General features: G+C 37.7%; 2 protein-coding genes across 8 annotated transcripts in view; both read left to right on the top strand.

The window, feature by feature from the left end:
* Nucleotides 1-15,337, top strand: part of LOC121246162 (mediator of RNA polymerase II transcription subunit 15a-like) — a 29,924-nt gene extending 14,587 nt beyond the window's left edge. For 2 of the 7 annotated variants that reach the window (XM_041144195.1, XM_041144193.1), the window contains exons 2-9: nt 7,613-8,594; nt 9,929-9,996; nt 10,747-10,821; nt 11,126-12,655; nt 13,045-13,389; nt 13,890-14,090; nt 14,175-14,263; nt 14,771-15,337. In XM_041144195.1, coding sequence (XP_041000129.1) covers nt 7,613-8,594; nt 9,929-9,996; nt 10,747-10,821; nt 11,126-12,655; nt 13,045-13,389; nt 13,890-14,090; nt 14,175-14,263; nt 14,771-14,978 — 3,498 coding nt within the window. In that variant the 3' untranslated portion in view covers nt 14,979-15,337. Of the gene's footprint in view, nt 1-4,174; nt 4,810-6,343; nt 6,456-6,600; nt 6,722-7,247; nt 8,595-9,928; nt 9,997-10,746; nt 10,822-11,125; nt 12,656-13,044; nt 13,390-13,766; nt 14,091-14,174; nt 14,264-14,770 lie in introns of those variants that run through there. The other 5 variants (XM_041144190.1, XM_041144188.1, XM_041144189.1 and 2 more) reach the window with 5 other exon arrangements.
* A 2,210-nt stretch (nt 15,338-17,547) lies between these two features.
* Nucleotides 17,548-18,542, top strand: LOC121246167. Its single transcript, XM_041144199.1, has one exon. It carries the CDS (start codon nt 17,670-17,672, stop codon nt 18,288-18,290), a length of 621 nt encoding a protein of 206 aa, XP_041000133.1. The 5' UTR covers nt 17,548-17,669; the 3' UTR covers nt 18,291-18,542.
* Nucleotides 18,543-23,110: the final 4,568 nt, after the last annotated feature.

The raw sequence follows: 23,110 nt of genomic DNA, 5'->3' as shown, positions 1-23,110 counted from the left end.
ATGATTTTATTGAGGAGGGAGTAAATGCGGAGAATGGCATAATCCGATCGAGAAGGTGGAGGCAGCCCGTGATAATTATGTCAAATTATATATGGGCATCAAAGTTGGCGTTTTGAAGGATCTACTTTGCCGACCAACCCGGAATTTCTGCAGAGATTGCTAGCATCGGTTGGGATTTTTAACTGCATTAGATATAAATCAACTGTGGAAGATTCTCCGTGAATCCACAAGGGCTTTCTTTCTTGAATCCCCAGGCCGGGGGTTGAGCATATGTCATGCATCGTTTGTTGGCTTGTGACTGATCGCGAGTAGTGGAAAGTGGGGCCTAATATTTATATTATAATATATATTATATATTATATTTACATATAATATATATAAATATAAAAGTAAGCGGACCAACTCCATTTACTTTTATATATATATAAATATATATTATAATTTGTTAGATTTGTTCATAAAGTATATACTGACAAATTTAAAAATTAATATATTACAATTTATATAAAATATACACTAACAAATTTAAAATTTATATAATTTTTTAAATTATAGTCATATTTACAAAATTTAAATTTATAATTTGGGTCTAAAAATGTATTTTTAATTACTTTTAGATTTAAAAATAACTTTTAAACCAAGTAAAATATAGTGTTTTTTTTAGTAGGCGAAGGCGGGACGGATTGGGAATTCGCCCTGCACCCACCCACCGGGGCGGGGGATAGGGGTGAAAACCCCACCCTACCCCCCTCCCGCGCCCCGTAGAAGGCGGATAGCACCCCTAATCGCAAGGCTGAGGTCGTAACGTACAATATTTATGGATATCTTTAACTTTGTTTAGGAGTTTTTATTCGAATGCTGAAAATTTGCAATCGTGAATTGTGCAACCGCCGCGTAATCATTTTGAAAAAAAATGAATAAAATATGGAACTCAAAGAAAAAATTAATTTTTTAATAGTAAACTTCACTCTTTCTTAAGGTAATTACGCGACATTTACACACTTTATGGTTATATAGAAAATTATTCTTTTTTTAATACGGCACAGACCCTACATGCAGTACTCACTCGTGTCTCTTCAATTGAAAGTGGTTTGTCGCAAAAGCAGCATTCTTTTTAGGTGCAAATTTTATTCAAAGTGCATATGAGTAATTCTAATCTTAGGCCCTTATTTCTCTAATGAGCAGTGCTATGTACAGTCTACATAATAGAACTCATTTACAGTCCAAATATAGGAATAGACTAAAAGACCCCACTTTTATCATAAAATTGACCAAAATATCCTTACTTTTAAATAAAGAACAAGGTCAGAAATCTGAACTCATTTCATTTCCCTTTCCCTCTCTATGTCATGCGTCTGGGCATCTGCAAAATGCGTGCATCTGGGTCCTCCACTGCCATTTACAAAGCTTTGGTTGTTTTTCTTTATTTTCCAGCAATTTAATTTTGTGTGAATTACCGTGCTTATTTTATTTTGTTTTTCTTTATTTTCAAACTGCCGTGCATCTGGGCCACCTACTCTTACTACAACCATGAATCTACACTTACGATAAATCCTAGAAAAGTAGTTAAATTCGTGACTTGCAGTTTAGTCCAAGTGAGAAAATCTCACTATAACCATGAGACCACGAGAAAAAGAAGTCCAGTGCAAAGGTATAAATTAAATCTACATCTAAATATTAAACTTTATCACACACGTATGGTTCACCATCTAGAAGGATGCAAGCCCTATGGGAAATTCTCAGTTCACAGGGGCTTGAACCCAAGTTCTTGAATATTTAAAAAGAAAACACTAGTTTCCCTTCGTTAAATCTTACATCTTCTCACACTGACCAGGAGGCGATTACAATAAAAGAGAAGAGAAAATTGATTACATAAATCTACACCTTATAGCCTATGGAGAGAGAGAGACAAACACACATGGGCAGATTGGGCCCTCTCTTAAGGAAGGGGACGGTGACGGCGACGGCGACATCGACGTCAGTGGGCCAATGGATCTGTGAGGGTGACGCGATTTCACTGAGGAAGGAAGGGAGCTATGTCTGGATTTTACTGAGGAAGGAAGGAAGCTTTGGATGTAAGCTTCCTTGGTTTTGCAACTTTTGCTACGTATTGGAAATGATTGGGTTCATCAATAAATGAAACGCGAGCTAGGACTACATTGCAGGCCACGCCCGTGGATTGCAATAATAATTTCTCTTCTCCAACACCACACACCCGGGTGAGGTGAATTTCTTTTAATTATTTTTTCAAAACATGCATTCTACTCGTTGAAAAAATCCCGTGGTTTACCCAGTGGCAACCCCGAATCATTCCAGGTGGCCTGTTCAAAAATTTTCCTCTCCCCTGCAGAACCTTTCACCCGCATTGTTCATAGACGACTCTAAGGTTCTCTTTCTCGCATTGTCCTCCTTTTTTTCCCCTTGATTTTTTTTCCTCCTCTTCTACGGAAAATTTGCTCGTAATTTGGACGAACAATTTTAGTAATCCAAAAACATCTGTAATTGTCATAACAACAGAGTATTTGAATTGTAACTGGATTGACATTAACTGCTGCATTTCAGAAGGAGTCTTGGAAGACTATCTTGCTCTTAGCCTACCAAAGCCTTGGTGTAGTGTACGGGGACTTAGCATTTACCCTTTACATGTTTACAAAAGCATGTTTGCAGAAGATATAAATTTGTACACTGTGAGAGAGAACATCGAAGTCGTCTGTGATGAAAGGTTCTACAGGCGAGGGGAAAAAATTTGAATTGGTCACCTGGGATGATTCGGGATTTAGGGGGGATGATAAAACGTAGGGGAAGAATCGCATCTTAACGTTATACTTGGATATTTTTTTTAATGGGAAGGGAGATCTTTTTTTTTTTTTTTTTTTTTTTTTTTGTAAAAGAACCCATTTGGTGGCCGTTTATCTCCATTTTTCTTGTTTTGAAGAGAGCAAAATAAATTATAATTTTTTTTTAATATCATCGAGAATCTGTAGATGAATGAACGAGAGAGAGAGAGAAAAAAAAAGCTAGAGAGGGAAAGTTGTTGTGTTTGTAAAGAAAAATTATTTACATCAACCTACTGTTGGTTGTAGCCGCAGCACACCTAATGTGTTGAGTAAAAAAAAAAAACACCATGTAAAGTGTGCCGAGAGTACAGCTGATGTATAACCGGGCTCGTTAGTAAAACGAGGAAGAGAAAACAAAGAGAGAAGGGTAAAAAGGGAAGTGGCTTCGACAAGACTAGACCGTTTTCACTTAAACCCGGTTTTCTATATCAGCTTATGTGTAGAGTTAGAAATTAGACAGTAGGAGTAGACTTTTTCAAGTGGATATATAGGCATAACGCCAGAACTCATCACAAAGGGTCGACTGCCGTTTTCTCATTAAGGAATGGTTTAAATTTTTTTATTTTCTAGTTCACCAACTCGAGGGTACAACAGGCATTTTGAAAATCAATATGTAAAAGAAATTCTTTAGGTATAAAAGAATTATAAAAAAAATAAATTCACAGATCATTTCACGTGATATGTCAAATTATAAAATTATTTTTATTATAAATTATATTTAAAATATAAAATCATATCAATTTATAAATTAATTATTGCAAAATTTATTTGTGTATGAAGCACTTTCTCTTTAAGTAAATAGATTTGTTTTTTTTTTTTTTTGGACTGTCGAAAATCCAACGACATAAGGGTGGGATTCTCCGGAATCCAACACTCCAGTAATAGCTAATTCTACCAAGAATAGATATCGTTATTACTCATGGATTCATATTAATATGCTTTCGACGGAAAAAATCATTGAAGAAATCCCAAGATAGATTTTACTTCACAACCGGTAAATTCCCTTAATTAGTTGTTTTCATGGTTCTAGAGAACATGGACTTCCATAGCAAACACAGTATAGCTAAACACCAAAGAAAAATTTCCAAGCTTCTATTTTGAATATCTATAAATCATGGAAAAAGCTAGACCCTTTTGACTGAATAGCTGAGAACTTAAAAGAAGAGAATGGGATTTGCATAGGTCCCTCCCCTTATTTTTTGTTTTTGTTGGTTTTGATCCTTTTTATTCCCAGATTCCCCCGAAAACCTATGACATAGGTGGTCGGATTTTCGAATGCCTCTTTACTTTTCTGAGAAGCCGTGTTCAATCTTATTAATTAATGTCGTTGATATGATTCATTAGTATTATTATTGCAAGAGTGACACGAGGAATGCCACTTGGGAAAAGAAAGCATCGCCGTGTCACTTTCTCCCAAGCCAAACAGGCTCTTAAAAGCATAATTGAAAAAAAAAAACAAAATACCGGCCACGGGAAACTTAAGTCAAGAAAACCTCTTTCGAAGCAATCCAATAGATTATAGATGCATTAAGTATTTGATCAAGCCAAATATATTCCTGTTCCAATTTACCACAGCCCTAGTCCGTCTTCCTCTCATCGATCCTTCCTCCCTCGTGTCCCTTTACCTCCTCCCGACCTGCAATTAGCCGCTTCTCCCACAAAGCTACATCGTCGCATCTCTTTCTCTCTCTCTCTCTCTCTCTCTCTCTCTCAACAAATCGGTGTTCATTTTCTATAACTTCTTTCCGACTTGAATATGAACATGATTAAATCGTTGTAAGAGTTGGTGTTCGATTTGGTTGTAAACTATTAAGAGAAGTTTGATGGATACCAATAATTGGAGGCCCACCACAGGCCAAGGCCCTGTAGGAGGGATAGGAGGTGGAGGAGGAGCAGGGGAACCCACCATGGACGCCGGCGATTGGAGGACCGAATTGCAGCCCGAAGCTCGGCAGAGAATTGTCAGCAAAATGTATATCTCTCTATCCTTTTATTCTTTATAGATGAATAAATTGCTGATCTTTTCTATTCTCTCTTTTCTTTTTCATTCATTTTTTTTTTACGGGTGTATTTGATTTGAAAGTTCCCTTTTTTTTTTTTTTCATTTATTGTTGAAGTTGGCATTTTTTTTCTTATCGAATCAAATAACGAACGGGAAAAAAAAAACTGGCAATGGTTAATAATTATTCTCAGGTGTCGAAAATGACGACAAAAATCATCGTAAGGAACAGAGTATCCTAAATTCATGGTTACGACTCTTCGGAACTTGATAACCTATTCATTAGTCTAACCCACGAATTACTCGATCCCCTGGAGGTAATACCGACTCCTATACACATGACTAATGGGTTGTACCACCCTTGCTTTATGTGAAACTAGGGAATGTTACTCCCATGATCGAAATTGTTGTTAGATTGACTGCATGTCTTCTTTAGTTTGTGGCATCAGAAGTGAAGGGTGTGGTGCACACACCAGTGGCTATAAGACCGTGCATGTGTTGTTACAAATACAGAACTTCAGTTCCCGAACTAATTGGAGATGGTTCTAATGCTTGGTTTCTCGCGTATAAAAAAAAAATGCTTGGTTTCTCATTTTCTTCCTTTTGACTTACTCTTCATGCATCGATTTCAATACTGTATGACTTAATAAGATCCATTTTCGGTTTTAAATATTACTGCAAATTAAAAGAAAAGTGAAGGGCATCGCTGAAAACAAATAAACAATGATGGGGTCAAAAGACGCGGGGAGCTTGAGATTAATAATTTACAACACAAAATGCAGAACCAAGGTTGTTTATTTACAAATATTGGAAGATGTTTAAAATAATGAAAAGAAGTGTAGATTTCACTATTGTCGTTCAAATAAAGGAAAATTCTACCCGTAACACCCTAACTGTAACCCAGTTGATGTGGTAGACAGCCAAGGCAATCGATTTTTTATGGTTGATATGATGGCATCAATGGATGGTGTAAGTGAGGTTACACTTGGAGTGTCATAAATAGCGGGGCTCAAATAAATGCAAAAATACACATGCTTCACAATGCGTGTGCATATGTGAAGCTTGATTTATGTATCACCATTACAACTATGAAATGAGTTTATGGCTGACATGACGTGTGTTCTTTTACATGGGTATATATTTTCTTAGCTTTGGTTTATAGGAGTTACAATGGCAAATACTATATTATTAGTTAAAACCAAAGACTTCTAACACATCTTCCAAATAAGCTATTGGGAATAGAATCTGCTCAGGATCACTGGGTGGTCTATCATGTGAAAGAAAGGCGTGCTATCATGTGACTATTGAGTGGGACACTGTGCACTTCGTAATATTAGTTGGAACATTATGTATATTATCTCTTGGACATTTTTGTGCTATCATGGTTTACCAATTTGGAATTCTGTTCTTTTAATAGCTTCTTTGTGCCTGTATGGCTGGTAACTTATTAAGGATATCTACTTATAAAAAAAAAAAAACTTATTAAGGATATCTCTTATGTTGGTAGAATGGATACATTGAAGAGGCATCTACCCGTTTCTGGTCAAGAAGGTTTGCAGGAACTCAGGAAAATAGCTATCAGGTTTGAGGAAAAGATCTTTACTGCTGCCACAAGTCAGGTACATCCATCATACTTGGTCCCTTCATTTCATGATTAATGTACATGTAGAGAGTATCTATACAAGCAGAATACAAAATACCTCAGAAGATACTTTTCTATTTGCATTATTTATTTATTTATTTTTTTGTAATTGCTTTTTTCAGGGAGACTACCTACGAAAAATATCTCTAAAGATGCTTACAATGGAAACAAAGTCTCAGAATCCTCCAGCCAATTCTTTGCCACCCAACTCTACTGGCAATGGCAATAAGCCCCCAGATCCAGGTAAAACCATTAAAGATTCATTTGCATGATATTGGTTACATATAAGTCCATCCAGTTGGTTTCTCTAGTTTGATATACATACATACCTTACATCTATGCGTATAGGTGTATTTTGTATTTAGGTATGTTGACTTGCCTTTCTCATTGTGGACATGGATGTATGGTCCTGTTGAATGGTCTGAAGACGGTCCCTTTTAATATCTCAAATGTAACATTGCCAACATTTTATTGATGGTGGTATTGGAGAAGTTGGATGCTATATGGAATTGTTTCATCTTTCAGACTGTCTTACCCTTTAAACAGGTTACAAGAAATAAATTGAGTTGTTGAATATGAAGGATATAAATGATATCTCTTTCTGTTCATTTTTAAACAGTTCATCAAAAAGATGAATTATTGAATGCCTTTGTCCATTAGGTTAGAAATTGCTTGTGTGTATTCTCTACTACTTGTTTTCTTTCTCCTTTCATTTTTCTTCCACACTTGTTCCTATAACTTGGTGTTTTTGTTCTTTCACATTGAATAGGGATGTCTGGTGTGCAATCCCAACTTCACAATCAAGGGCAACCACTTCCCATCCAATTGTCAGCTAATTCGTCACAATCACGGCAACTGTTATCGCAGAACATTCAGAACAGTGTTTCGTCTGCTGGAGTTCAAGCCACTCCAACTTTAACATCTGCACTGCCTCCTGCCTCTAGTATAAACCAGACTTCTATCCCAAATGCTGTCGGCCAGAATACCAATGTACAGAATATATCAGGAACTTCACAGAACTCGGTGGGGAATTCAATGGGTCAAGGGATTCCGTCCAACATGTTTGCAAATAATCCGCGGCAAATGCTAGGAAGGCAACAAGTTGTTTCCCAGCAGCCGCAGCAGCAACAGCAACAGTCACAGAATCCGCAGCAGTATACTTACCAGCAGCAGTTACAACAACATTTCTTGAAGCAGAAGTTCCAGCCGGGAAACATCCCACATTCACTTGTGCAATCTCACATTCAGCAACAGCAAAATCTATTGCAAACCAATCAGATGCAATCTCCTCAGCAATCGGCCATGCAAACATCATCTGTCATGCAGCCTTCTCTCTCTGGTCTTCAGCAGAATCAGCAGCCATCTATTCAACAGGCGACACATTCCATGCTTCAGCAACATCCGCATTCAGTTCTTAGGCAGCAGCAACAGCCGCAACAGGCATCTGTTATTCATCCACAGCAAGCACCAATGCAGCATCAGCCAATACTGCCTCCACAGCAGCATCAACCGCAGCAGCCAAATGCTGCAAATATGCAACAGAACCAATTAATTGCACAACAGAGCGGTGTTGGGGACATGCAGCAGCAACAGAGGCTGCTTGGCCAGCAGAATAATCTTCAGACCATGCAGCAGCAGCAGCACCAACAACAATTAATGGCTCAGCAAAACAACTTCTCTAGTATGAATCAGCAACAGTTGGGCTCTCAAAGTAATGTTTCTGGGTTACAACAGCAGCAACAGCAGTTGCTTGGAGCTCAGTCTGTTAACTCAAGTATGCAAACTACGCAGCAGGCAGTACACATGCTACAACAGTCCAAAATTCCAGTGCAGCAACAACCACAACAAAGCACATCTAGTTTGTTAGCAACTCAAGTACAGCCATCGCAATCACAACCACAGCCTCCACAACAGCAATTGATGTCTCAGATTCAGTCACAACCTTCACAGTTGCAACAACAGTTGGGTATGCAACAGCAGCCAAATTCATTACAAAGGGATATGCAGCAAAGGCTTCAAGCATCAGGTCAACCATCAAGTACCTTACTTCAACCACAGAATGTAATTGATCAGCAGAAGCAGTTATATCAAAGAGCCGTTCCAGATACATCGTCGAGTAAGCCATTGCATTTCTGCAGTTTTTCTTTCTTGTTCTTTAATCCCTTTTGATGGTGCTTTTATTTTATTAGATTGTCTTAATTCATCTTTCAAGTCTATCATCCTCGATTTTGCAAATCTCTCTTTCTCTCTCTGTTCTCTTTTGTTTCTGTACAAGTTCGAACCATGGGTACATTCTTGAGATGCATTGTGCTCAATAATGCTTTTCTATTTGTTTTATTATTTTCATATGTAAATCTGTTTTGCTTATAAAAAAAAATATGTAAATCTGTTAGGCTTGTCCTGGGGCAACCTCTGCCGTCCTCATCATTTTCTTGTTTGTCTAGTACATTTGAAGATTATTAATATTAGTCAAGGATTCTTTTCCTATGAAAAGCATATGTGTAACAGACATTGTCTTTTTCCCAACATTGATTCCAATATTGAGCAATTGATTAACATTGGCACATATATATTTGATCCTCATCAGGCCATCAATTTTCTGATTCTAGTGTATACACTGGCTCCATATATGGCCATCTTGTTTTGAAATTTTATCTGGGTCTAATGGCTCCAGATATTCTGGAAGCCAAATTAGATTATTAGAGTGTTTTCCCCCCTTTTTGGAGGTTTTGGTAACTGATGTTTATTTAAAAACAAAAGGCAGATTGACAGTACAGCCAAAAAAAAAAAAATTGAACTACTCTGGAAAATAAACTTTGCCCACAGTTATTAAGGGTGCCTCAGTTCTCTGACGGCACAACCCTCCAACTACCTTGATACTTGCTTGTTTTGGTCCATCTAGGTTGTGTTGGGAAATGCCGATTATGCATATCCATGCTTGTTCAACCTGGTTTCCTCACTTTAGTTCGGTATATAGGTGAAATTGAGAGGTCAAATCTCTAGTTTTGTAAATTGTATTGTGGCAAAAACTGGTTCTGGCACCATGCCTAATAGGCTAATACTGTTGTATCTCATTTATTTTAAAGGATTTACTGGTCCCACAAACTCCGAAATATTTAGCAATCTCATATGGAATCCTCAAAGAAATTTTATTGTGGATGAGGGATGCACAGTAAATCAATTTGAAACTAAACGGGGTGTTTCAAGTAATTTGCATGCAGAGGGGGTGAAAATAATTCACTTTTAATGCGAGGATGTCCTATATGTTTATGCTAGAGTTGTTTACATAGACATTTTATGTCATTTGGAATGAAGACTCTTTGACATCAATGATATTTCTTGTCGCGGATAATTTATGTGCCATTGATATTATCTTGATTATTTCCCTTATAAATAGATATTTATTTGACTTTCATGTGCTCATATTTACATATGTTTATATTTTTGTAGCATCTCTTGATTCGACATCTCAGACGGGGAATGCAAATGGGGGTGATTGGCAAGAGGTCTATCAAAAGGTAACTTGCCATGACCTATAATTGCTCACTGGATAGAGTACACTTATGTTATATGTTTTAAGGAAAAATTCCTTGTAGCCTGTAGGAGCCTTGGAGGTGAGATTGTGGCTTAATTGCAATAACCATAGTTGCTGAAACAACAGGAAATAACAATTGTAGACTAAATCATATGGAAGAGAGAACAAAGCATTATCCTTGCACTAGAGAATGTGCTCTTCATTTTTTTCCCTGGAAAGAAAGATTGGTTCCCCCATATGGAGCCACTGTTGCAGCACAGTGTGGCATGCTTTTCTGACCTTAGTGTTGCTGTCAGACCTACACAACATAGTCTCTTTCCTGCAGGAACTTGATTATGATGTTTGGATGGGATATTTGAGTTGTTGCAACAAATTTCTTTTGTAGATATGGAACCTGAATTAGGGCGGAGCTGAAAATGTTATTTTTTAGGACTCCTTGTACTTGGGCCATTGTTGTGGACTTTAATGGCATGGATTTGCATGACTTCTTAGTTTCTAATGCTCCTACATAAATAGGGCATATTCTGACTTTGTAATTGACAGTTGAATGGATGAATAATACCTATTTTACTTATAAAAAAAAAGATATGGAACCTGAAGAAATTAGGTAGAAATGTTTGGCATGCTGTACTTGAGTTGAAATGAAGAGTTTGTTGCAACAAATGTTTGTTATAATATGGAACCTGAAGGACTGAAGAGTTTGATAATCTGTCTTGTTATTATTATGTTGCAGATTAAAGCTTTGAAGGAGATGTACTTGCCTGAATTAAATGAAATGTACCAGAAAATTGCTACAAAATTGCAGCAGGTATGTTAATCTTCAAAATTTTCCTTGCACAATTCATTGACTGAGTTTACTCATGATTCAGCCTTGCCGATTATACTTAAAAGGTGGAAATGGTACCCAACATAAGTATGTTAATATTAACAACCACTTTGGGGTGGACAAGTGCTTGAAATTAAAGCAGTTGGTTAATCAGCTCAGAACCTCCCTCTCCCCCAAAGCAAAAAAGAAAAAGGAAATCGGAAATCACTTTGTTATGATTCTAACTTGATCTGTGTACATTACTAGTGTTCGTCTTTATTATGTTTAGTATTCTTTTGTTCTCCAGCATGATTCTCTCCCACAACAACCAAAGTCAGAGCAGCTTGACCGGTTTAAAATGTTTAAGGCTATGTTGGAGCGTATTATGGCATTCTTACAGGTTTCCAAAAGCAATATATTACCCAATTGTAAGGAGAAGTTGTCATTCTATGAGAAGCAGATATTAAATGTTGTAAACACAAACAGGCCCAGGAAGCCTGTTTCCTCACTGCAGCAAGGACAGCTTCCCCAGTCTCACATGCACTCCATGCAGCAACCACAGCCTCAAGTTACTCAAATGCAGCCCCATGAAAGTCAAATGAACCCTCAGTTGCAATCAATGAGCTTACAAGGTTCTGTGGCGACAATGCAGCAGAACAATATGACGAGCTTGCAGCATAATTCAATGTCTTCTTTATCTGGGGTTTCGACCACACAGCAAAACCTGATGAACTCATTGCAGCCTGGTACCAATTTAGACTCAGGACAGGGCAATACAATGAGCCAAGTACAGCCGGTGGCTATGGGATCTCTACAACAAAACCCTGTGACTTCTTCTCAACAGGCAAACGTCAGCACCTTGTCCTCGCAGAGTGGATTAAAAGGGCTACAGCCAAGCATCAATCCTCTTCAGTCAAATTCCAATATCCTTCAACAACAGCATCTGAAACAACAGCAGGAACAGCAAATGTTGCAGACACAATTCAAACAACAAATTCAACAGCGTCAGATGCAGCATCAATTGCTTCAGAAGCAGCAGCAAATAATGCAACAGCAACAACAGCAGCAGCAGCAGCAGCATCAGCAGCAGCAGCAGCAGCATCAGCAGCAGCAGCAGCAGCAGCAGCAGCATCAGCAGCAGCAGCAGCAGCAGCAGCATCAGCAGCAGCATCAGCAGCAGCAGCAGCATCAGCATCAGCAGCAGCAACAGCAACAGTTACACCAACAACCAAAGCAGCAGCTGTCAGCACAGTTGCAGACACACCAAATTTCACAGATTCATCAAATCAATGATGTAAATGACCTTAAAATGAGACAGGGGTTGGGTGTTAAGCCAGGGGTCTTTCAGCAACATCTATCTGCAGGCCAGCGTGCTGCTTATTCCCACCAACAGTTAAAATCAGGAGGTTCATTTCCTATATCTTCACCCCAACTCCAGGTTGCGTCCCCACAGATTCTGCAACACTCTTCTCCACAGATTGATCAGCAAAATGTCTTATCATCTCTCACTAAAGCTGGAACACCTCTGCAATCAGCAAGCTCGCCTTTTGTTGTCCCATCTCCTTCTACTCCTTTGGCTCCTTCTCCTATGCCTGGGGATGCTGAGAAACCTATTACTGGTGTTTCCTCACACTCAAATGCTGGAAATATTGGGCACCAACAGACAAGTGGTGTGGGAGCACCAGTTCCATCCCTTGCCATTGGCACCCCTGGGATATCAGCCTCACCTTTGCTCGCTGAGTTTACTGGTCAAGATGGCACTCTGGGCAATGCTTTGATGAATGTTTCTGGAAAGTCAAGCATTACAGAACAACCTCTTGAACGTTTAATTAAAGCGGTTAGTTAATTTTTGTTTCTCCCACCATGCTCTTTTATGGCACTTGATGATATTTCTAGCACAAAAGGGGAAAATTTTATCTGCTGTTTTTCTTTGTTCATTAATTACATTTTACACCTTCTAACTACCACCTTTTTGCAATGCCAACCATAAACTACAAAAAATTGCATTGCTCACCCTTAACTATCAATATTTTCAATGTGCTCCTTCCATTAGGGATTGTTAAAATTATACCTTGTGATCTATTTATTGTTCATCTTAAGGATCAGATCTTAACTCAAGTGCGCGTTGAAGCCTATTGGTAGTTTAGGGTGCACATCCCTTTCTCTTTTTTTATTCTATTCACATTGATTATAAGCAATATAATTCTATTTGTAATTGTAATTCAGGTAAAATCAATGTCACCTAAAGCATTGAGTGCCTCTGTTAGTGACATTGGTTCAGTTGTGAGCATGATCGATAGGATAGCAAGTTCAGCACCAGGTAATGGATCCAGGGCTGCTGTTGGTGAGGATTTGGTTGCCATGACAAAGTGCCGCCTCCAAGCAAGAAATTTCATCACACAAGATGGAACCAATGGGGCAAGGAAAATGAGGCGCTACACAAGTGCCATGCCCTTAAGTGTTGTCTCATCAGCTGGCAGTATGAATGATAATTTCAAGCAGCTGATGGGTTCAGAGACGTCTGACCTGGAGTCAACTGCAACTTCTAGTGTCAAGAGGCCTAGGATTGAGGTATAAAACTCAGCTTGTTTCACACAATTCTAAAAGAATGGTAGCATTTTTTTATTATAGAGTTAAAAAGGCATTTTTGAGGCGCACCTTGAATGTCGATGTAGTAATTTCACAGGCTGTAGAAAAGTATGGCATGAGTCTCATGGTCCCAAATTTCCCGTGCCTTGAACTCTTCACACAATAAAGGATGATGCACATGTACCTCCTTGGAGCCCTTATGGTGTGGGTACATGCAATACAGTATTGTATTGATGAATGTTGACTAGATGCAGTTGTAGCATTAAAATCTACAAATTTATGTCGTTTTGTGGCAATTATTTTCTGCCTCAAATTTGCTGCTGCAAGTAGTTTTGTTGTAACAGTCATGTTTCTCTCAGTTAGTTCTTCTCATCATGAAAAAAGAAACCAAGTCCCCCCATCTTGGTAAGTTTTTTATTTTATGGTAATCATGCCCATATCGGCTTCTTCAGTATAAATAAATCATGTGGTACCTGTTACAGGTTAATCCCGCTCTTTTAGAAGAAATAAGGGAGATAAACCAGGGACTTATTGACACAGTTGTTGATATCAGTGATGAAGATGTCGATCCAACTGCCACAGCTGCCGCTGCTGACGGGGGTGAAGGAACCATTGTCAAGTGCTCTTTCATTGCCGTGGCTCTCAGTCCAAACTTGAAATCTCAGTACACTTCTGCACAAATGGTGGGCTTTCGGACCTTCAAACATGAAGTAAATTTGTTCATGTAAAATATCTTCTGTGTTTATATGTACTTCACTGTTTTGCAGTCACCGATTCAGCCATTAAGATTGCTTGTTCCCTCAAATTATCCAAATTGCTCCCCAATTCTATTGGACAAATTTCCAGTTGAAGTCAGGTAACGGAATTTCTCGCTATGCCTTTTCTTTTATACCTTGCTTTTGGCATAAATTCAAGATATGAAGTTTATTTCCCCGGACTTAATGAAGATAACAATTTCTTTTAATCCTTGTAAGAAAATGAACATTATATGAAATAGAGCCTCTGTATTTCATTTGTAGCTTCCTAAAGTTTTCAGAAAAAGAAAAAGGTCATTCATATTTTGTTGGTTTTACCATGAAACGAATAATTTCATCCATTTATCACCTAGTTTTTGGTGGATTGGATTGGTTTCCTTCTTTCTTCTGTGGAAACATGGGCCTCATGTTTCGGTACCTTTCTTTATGGCCGGATATCGTAATGCTGTAAGTGACTTCAAACCTTTCCTCAATATGATTATTTATGAATTCCTCAACCCCAATTGTTAATCCATACTTCCCGTCCTTATCCTCAAAGCCGAAGTATTTATCTGAGAAATCCTTCATCTCTAACATGCAAAATTGGGTTTGATATTCTGCTTTGACAGTAAGAAGTATGAAGATCTTTCGGTGAAGGCAAAGTCGAGGTTTAGCATATCTTTACGAACCCTTTCACAACCCATGTCGCTTGGCCAGATAGCAAGGACTTGGGATGTTTGTGCTCGAGCGGTTATTTCCGAGCATGCACAGCAGAGTGGCGGGGGTACTTTCAGCTCAAAATATGGGACTTGGGAGAACTGCTTGAGCGCTGCATGACCATCTTTATGGGTTGTAGACCCACACATAGTTACCATTGCTAGAGTTTGTTACAATCAACCTTTGATGCAGAGTTTGCTGCAGCTGCGCCTGGCAAACAGTTTTTGGAAATAAGACTTACATTAGCTGCCATGTTTATCAAGGGATATATACGTAGTTGCTTGTAGAGAAGTTCGTCAATTGTCAACCTCAATCCTCCTGGATTGAAGACAAGATTTGGTGTAATAATGTATATTGTAGAACACAGAATTAATACCGCATTATAGAAATGTATACTGGGTTGTTTCGTCTGTAATTTATGCCAGTTCTAAGGATATTTCAAGTTGAAATTTTCAACTATATATTTTATATTTGTCCTAGCGAACGAATTGAGTTGAAGTGTGTGAACGCAACTGAGATTATGAAAAATAAAGAAATATAAAAGATAAATCTTTAGGGTACATTAAATTATAAAGTTATGTTTATTATAAAGAATATCGAACGTATCATAAGAAATTATTTGAGAGTTTAAATCACAAATTAATAATAATCTTAAAAAATAATATTATAATAATATTTTATTCAACTTTTAACTTTTATTTCAATTCATTTTATTTCAACTCACTATAAAAAACGTGCCTAACTCAAACTATTTAGTTATTATTTATAAAATTTTTATCTAATCTCATTCTCTAAATATTGAACAGGTATCTTCTTGAGAGAAAAGAAAGCTGAATAGGAAAAAAAATGAATCTTCCTTTCTTTTTTTTCTTTTTTCTTTTTTTTAAAAAAAAATAGGATAAGCATCGTGGGAGGTATGAGTGCTTCATTTTCCTTGCCCTTTACATGTACGAGGTTCATGATATTGGTGGATATTTCCCCTCAATCTGGATCGTGACAAAAAACTGTCTGCATTTTAATATGTAAACAGTTCCACTTAATCCTTTCATGAAATGCTAAGAACATACTCTTATCGTTTCCAAGGCCACCACGAGGTTCTTGTCTATAACTGGATGAGAGAGCTACAGTACTAACCCCATCCGACATTCGGCTTTGTTTATTATTAGCAAGTTTGCATGGTGAGTATGGAAGACACGTCATTAATAATTCTTTATTTAATATGGTAAGATATGATTTAAACAACAATTAATTAATTTTTTTAAATCGAGTTCTATCATATTTATAAGGTAAAAGGCTTGCTCTTTACATCGTGGATCTAATAGAGTTTAATCTAGTGGCACAAATGAACTCATGCCACCATGTTTGCAACCATTTAAACTCCTTAAATCCCCTCAAACTCCAATGCATTCACAATCATATTTAGGCTGCATTTGAGAACTTAGACCATCTTAGACTATTTTACTACTATTTACAAACATTTATGACTATTCATAAACAGTTCACTATTATTCATAAACTATTTTACTATTATTCATAGATGATTTGAGATACTCTTAACATCTAAACGTACCCTAAGTATTATGCGGGGGTAATGTTATTTATCTATTTTATCACTATTTTATTATGTGATATTAAATAATGAATAGTGTTATTTATCTCACTTGACGCCCGTTGGTCAGATGGCCAATGAAGACAACACGAAGACGATGAAGATGGAAGTCCTTGCGTTTTTTTTTTTAGAGCGCAAACACTGGTTTTTGAAATCTGAAATCCAGTTTGGTGCCTAGGTCTGAAATTGAGTCTTCTTCAGTCTTTTTTTTTTTTTAATATAAAACTGACGTCACGTCAGAAGATTCCACAACGGATACCCGAAGGCGAGTACTTGTAACAGAATTGTTTATTAAATGACATCCACGTGAAATTTGGCTTGCCATCATATGTGAATAGGAAATGACAAAAATAGGATGAAGAAAAGCATTTATTCTTAAAATGATTGATCCAAGACTACTTTTTATATTTTATTTATAAACCAATAATTAAATGTTACAATAAATGAGTAATGTAAACAGCACATTAGAATATTTTTATAAAGTAATGTTATTTAAAACATAATTGTATCACGTGTCTAAAAGTTACGTCCATTTACGATTTTTCATCTGATTAAACCAAAGTTTTAAATTTCGTACTGTACCGGTCGGTACGGTCGAAATTTTTCGTTTCGGCCGTCCGGCCGGTACAGGTACTATATCTGTTCCGTACCGGCCAAAATACCGGCCGTACCGGCCGGTACCGGTCATACCGGCCTCAATTTCGGCCTGTACCGGCCTATATTTCGGCCGGTACTGGCCGATATTTCGGCCTGTGTGTTTTTTTTTTTTTTTCGTTTTTTTATTTTTTCAAACTACAAACTTATTTTTTAACCCTCAATTCAGACTAGACTATTATAATTTATATATATATGTATTTGTATATAATTTATTTATATATAGACTATTATTTTAGAATATAATTTTTATATATATTTATATATATAATTTATTTATAGATCGACTATCCCGAAACGCTATCCCGAAACGGTACCAGTACCGAAATATTTCGTTCCAGTACCTTGACCGGTACGCTATCCGGTACGGTATTCAAAACATTGGATTAAACCCCTAAACCAACGGCACTCAACTTGGGATTCAGCAGCTTCGAACGTTACAAGAATACCCTCGAGTCAGCTCGTTAATTACAATTATACCGATCCCCTTCCAAGTATTTCACTTGCACTCTCACCCTCCCTCGCTAAGAGTGGCGTTAGAACTTAGAATGGCTTCATCTTCAAGAAACAAATCGAACGTTCAAGATTCTCATGCGTTTCAGAGATCGTTGCCGTCGAGGTGCCCATCCTCCTCGGCATTCGCTTCCATGAGCTCGACCTTCGCCTCCCGATCTTCGACCTTCTTCACGCGATCCGCCAAGCCCGCCGACATGCACGGACGCCGCTCCTCCTTTACCTCGCCATATTATTCCGTACGGCTTTCCATCGAGCGGCCAACCTCTCCGGGACGTTCTTCGATCTACATGAGGAAGCAAGCCAACAACACTGCGGTGTCATCCAGCAAGAAGAACGTCGCGTGCGCCTGTTCTCCTACGACGCACCCCGGCTCTTTCCGATGCTCTATGCACAAGGCTTCTGCTGAAAATAGCGTCAAGCATGGCCATCAACACAGAACGGAGTCGCAACAGCTGAGTCTTCGGAGGTCGGCGATGAAGAATTCACTGGTGAGGATCGGAGGAGGAGTACTGGAGGGTGGCGACTTGGTCATGAGAAGAGCCTTGTCGGCTCTGATTAGGCCTTCATCGCACGGCCAGCAGCGGCGCAGATCAGCCTTGTTTAAGCCGATGCCGAGTCTTCTCTCGGTAATGTCCAAAGCCGATGACTCTTGAATTAACTCGGGAGCGGTTTAAATTGTTTTTTCGGGTTTGAGAAGTGGCGGCTGGGTAGGATCGATATATATACGTAGTTGGTGGCATGAAAATCTTGCCAGAAGAGTTTTTTTTTTTTAAAGATCACGAAAAATTCTTTTAAAAAAGGCAAAAATTAGTATGGTATTTATAATGAGAATGTAATTATTCTGTGAAGGTGTAATTCTGAACCTTTTTGAAGCGTACGTGAATGGAATTATGCGGATCGAGGTCTTGTACTGTGAACGTACGTACGTAATTATATTTCACAGCCAGCCCAGAATAAGAAGAGGATTCTAACTTTTCTTATTTTCTTATATTATATAAATAGAAAATATATATAGAGATTGGAGTTGCGTTCATAATCTAATTTTTAAAAAAAATCTATTTATCATCATTTTTCTTATCATATTCTCATCATTTAATGATATAACATTAGATGATAAGTTTACAAATTTTTCAATGCATTAATTTAAGTGATAGAATGGAATATATATATATATATATATATATATATATATATATTGTTGACGTTTGTTGTTTTTTATTTTGATGGAACAAGACTGAAACAAAGGGGATCGAGGGAGTGAAAATCTTTTGAAGACCGTTTCTTTAGGCATGAATTTACAGCATCCCTATTTTTTTAATCCAATTCTGTTGTCTCTTTACCAAGAAAATAAATAATAATGTCACCAAAATCCCAATAATAATGACAATTTTGATAAATAATAACGATATTCTCGTTCCCTGCGCCCCAGAAAAGGGTGGCAGGGAATGAGCAAAAATGATGGTCAATATTAACTAACATGATTGCATGCATGTTTTGGGAGAGGAGACATCTGCATGGATATGTTGAAATTGTCTTGGCTTTCTGGAACTTATGGGTAGTGTCCTCCTTTGCTTTTTTCTCTCTCTCTCTTTTTTTTTTTTTTTTTTTTTTTTTTTTTTTTGTTTTTTTTCACTTTCAAACCAAATTTTTTATTTGGAGAACGGAGTCATGTGTCATCAGGCATTAGCCTCTGGCAGTGCCCCACTTTGCTAATAGTCAACATCTGCTTGCAGGATCTCATGTAGCTCCCATTTTTAATTTTAATTGAATTTAATTTACGATGTGTTTAAAATTAAATTATCATACAAATCAAATGCTAGTATTTTAGCGATGACTTGCAAATATAAATTCTTTTTTTATTTTTATACATTTGGGAGTAATCATTTTTTAGCTTTTGTTATAAGTTTAAAAATAATTTATATTTGTGAAAGGTATATGGTCTGATTGGCATAAACTCTCTGTCTCTAAAATTGGGAGGGTTTCGAACTCAAGAAACCCATTTTAAAGACTAGAATTTATACCAATCTGACCACTAGCCTTTGACAAATATAAATTCTTTTTAAACCTATAACAAAAGCTAAAAATGATTACTTGCCAGTTGCCTTGACCAAACAATAATAAAACTTGTTTAGGCTATTATTGCATTGGGCTTGGGCCTAAAGCAGGTAAGGTATCGCCCATTATAAGATTGAGGGCAGAGAGAGAAAGAGAGAGGGCCATGCTGCTCTCCAACTTAAGGGCCCAAAGAACAATGGCAGAATCTTAGGCACGACGCGAACTCATAATACCAATAAGCTAAATGAGAAGCCCAACTATGAAACAAAAAAACACCCTTCATAATGGAAATGGGTCTGGCCCGTCTGGGCCCCTTTTTTCCAACGTAAATTGCATAAGAAAATAAAAGGTCCGTTCGGATAGTGAGATGAGATGAAATGATTTTAGATGAAAGTTGAATAAAATACTTTTTTAATATTATTTTTAATATTATTATTATTTTGAGATTTGAAAAAGTTGAATTGTTTATTATATTTTGTGTGAAAATTTAAAAAAATTGTGATGATGAGTTGAGAATTTAGAGCTGCAACCCGACCAACCAAGTCCATGTCTGGGCCAATCCGACCCGACCCGCATCAAGGACAAACCAACCCAAGATGGCATATCGGCCGACCCGACCCAACCCAACACCGAGATTGGAAGCAAGCAAATGAATTGGCTCCAAAACAATGCAAAACCCAAATCTCTCTCCTTCTCACATTCCATCTGCCTTTGGTTTCACTTCAACAATCCAGTTCAAAAGCTTGATAACAATGCACATGCAGCGAAAGATGTAAAGAAAACAAAGCAAAGAAATAAAGGAAAGAAAATAGTACTAAAAATCAATGCTTTACATAGGAAATGGTGCACTATGATCTTCATCATCACTGGTGGAGAAAAGGTAAGAAAAATATTAAAGAAGATGAGGAGTAGATCTGAATCCAAAAGAAAAGTTCGGGTCAAGCGAAAATGGCTGCAGCCGCCCAACAGACTAGACCCTCTTCTTCCACTAGACCACTCCAGCCATCTCCTCCTCCTCTTCAGTCCAGGGCTCCACCGCCACTTCCTACTCGCCCTTACTTCGAACTCGTCAATGGTGGAAAGTTCTCCTTCTCTCTCATTCCCCTTCTCTGTCAGGCTTCCTCTAAGGTTTGTTTACCATAGAAAATCATTTTGAATTCACCTATGAACATATTAATTCGTAATTCCTTTTCAAAACATCAATATGCGGTTTCAGCGGGTTCGACCCATAAGTTTCTTCAACTCATTTTTTCTTTTCTTTTTATCGGGTTGGGTTAGTTAGGTTCGGTTTGCACGGACAAATGGATCAGGTCATAGAATTTTCTGCATAGGCCTAAATAAGAAGAGATGAAACCATTTCTATATTTAAATAAGGCCTAAAAAGAATATTAAAATACAAATTATGGTTATAATATTAATATATATGTGTGTGTAATATATAATGTATAATTTGATCGATCAAATTAAAGATGTTTTTTTTTTTATCTTTTTGTGCAAATACGGCATGACCTGTATGACCCTTTTGTTGGAAGACATGTTTGTTTTTAGAATATATATCTTTAGCTTAAGGCCAAGTACTCAATTTTGAGCAGTTTTTTTTTGTTTTGGTTAAGTTGGCCTGCGTGGCCTGCGTCAAATCTAGTATCAACCTCGGACTGTTAAAACTGAAAGGGAGAGTGATTTTCATTCAAAACTGTATCTTCATTTGTGTATCACTTTACAAATATATAGATGTACAGGAGATTAAGTATGGAAACATGTATAAAAGGTAAGAATACTGATTATACAAATTAGATAGAATCCTAAAATTAAGGTGGCTGATTTTTTGGAGATGAAGAATCTGAAAAATATGGCAACTGTCAATACTCGCCCTCAAGTTGGCGCATGGAGATCCGTAATGCCCAACTTGCATGCAAGATAATGAAAAAGTTACTGTCCTAAGACTTTGGTGAAGATATCGGCAACTTATTCAGTGAAAAAAGTGTGAACAACTGTAAGGAGGCCCGAGCGAATTTTATCAAGAATAATGTGACAATCAATCTCAATATATTTGGTACGCTCATGAAACACGGGGTTGTGCGCAATGTAAAGAGCGAATTGGTTATCACAATGCAAGGTGGAGGACTCGAGATGAGAAATTCCAAGTAAGTGAGAAGTTGCTTCAACCAGGTGAGTTCACAGGTAGTGACGGCCATAACTCGATATTTAGCTTCAGCGAAAGACCTTGCTATTGTAGTCTGTTTCTTTGTACGCCATGAGATTGGACTGGTCCCTAACTGAATGAAATATTCGGTGGTGGAATGGCGGGTGGTGAGATAGTTGGCCCAATCAGAATCAGTGTATGCCGTGACATGCATACTACTAGAGAAAGAAAAGAAAATGCCTTGGCCTGGACTGCCTTTGATGTAACGAAGAACACGAGTAGCGGCAGTCATGTGAGGAATCCAAGGAGCATGCATGAACTAACTGAGAATATTGATTGCATAGACAATGTCAGGTCGGGTGATGGTCAAATATATTAGTCGTCCAACTAGGCATCTGTAAGTGCAAGGATCAGGGAGGAGATCGTCGTATTCAGTACTGAATTTCAAGTGTTGTTCCATAGAAAAAGGGGCAGTTCGGGCACCGAGTTGTCCATTGTCGAAAATAATATCAAGAGCATATTTACACTGATTTAGAAAAATACATTTGTGAGAGCGGGCAACTTCAAGTCTAAAAAATATTTCAAAGAACCAAGATTTTTGGTTTTGAAATGGGTGGAGATGAGTCTTTTGAAAACCTTGATCTAAGAGATATTGTTACCAGCAACCAAGATATCATCAACATAAACAAGAACAAGAATAATGATGGTAAAGGTGATAAAGTAAATAAAGAATGATCGACCTGAGACTGAAGAAAACCTACATCAAGGAGCACAGATGTTAGTTTAAAAAATCAGTTGCAGGAGGCTTGTTTAAGGCAATAGAGAGATTTTCGGAGCCGGTAGACATGGGTCTCCCCCTTTATGTAATATCCGGGAGGTGGTGTCATGTAAACTTCTTCATCAAGGTCGTCGTGTAAGAAGGCATTGTTGACGTCGAATTGATGAATGACCCAATGTTTGGCGACAGCGACCGCCAATAAGCAACGAACAGTGGTCATTTTGGCAACCGGAGCAAATGTCTCATGATAGTCAAGGCCTTCAACCTGAGTGTAACACTTGGCAACTAGCTGAGCTTTGTACATTTCAATGGAGCCATCGACCTTGAGCTTAATTTTGGAAACTCATTTACAACCATTGATTTTTTTACTGGGGGGAAGTGTCTCAAGAGTCCAAGTGGAGTTATCTTCCAAAGCACAAATTTCAACAGACATTGCTTCACCTCAATGAGAGTGATAGATAGCATCAGAATAACAGGAAGGATCAACACAAGTGGTT

Source organism: Juglans microcarpa x Juglans regia, chromosome 1S (assembly GCF_004785595.1).
Source record: "Juglans microcarpa x Juglans regia isolate MS1-56 chromosome 1S, Jm3101_v1.0, whole genome shotgun sequence".
Classification (NCBI taxonomy): domain Eukaryota; kingdom Viridiplantae; phylum Streptophyta; class Magnoliopsida; order Fagales; family Juglandaceae; genus Juglans; species Juglans microcarpa x Juglans regia.
Note: the sequence above shows the minus strand (reverse complement) of the source record. Positions and strands in the feature narration are given on the sequence as shown.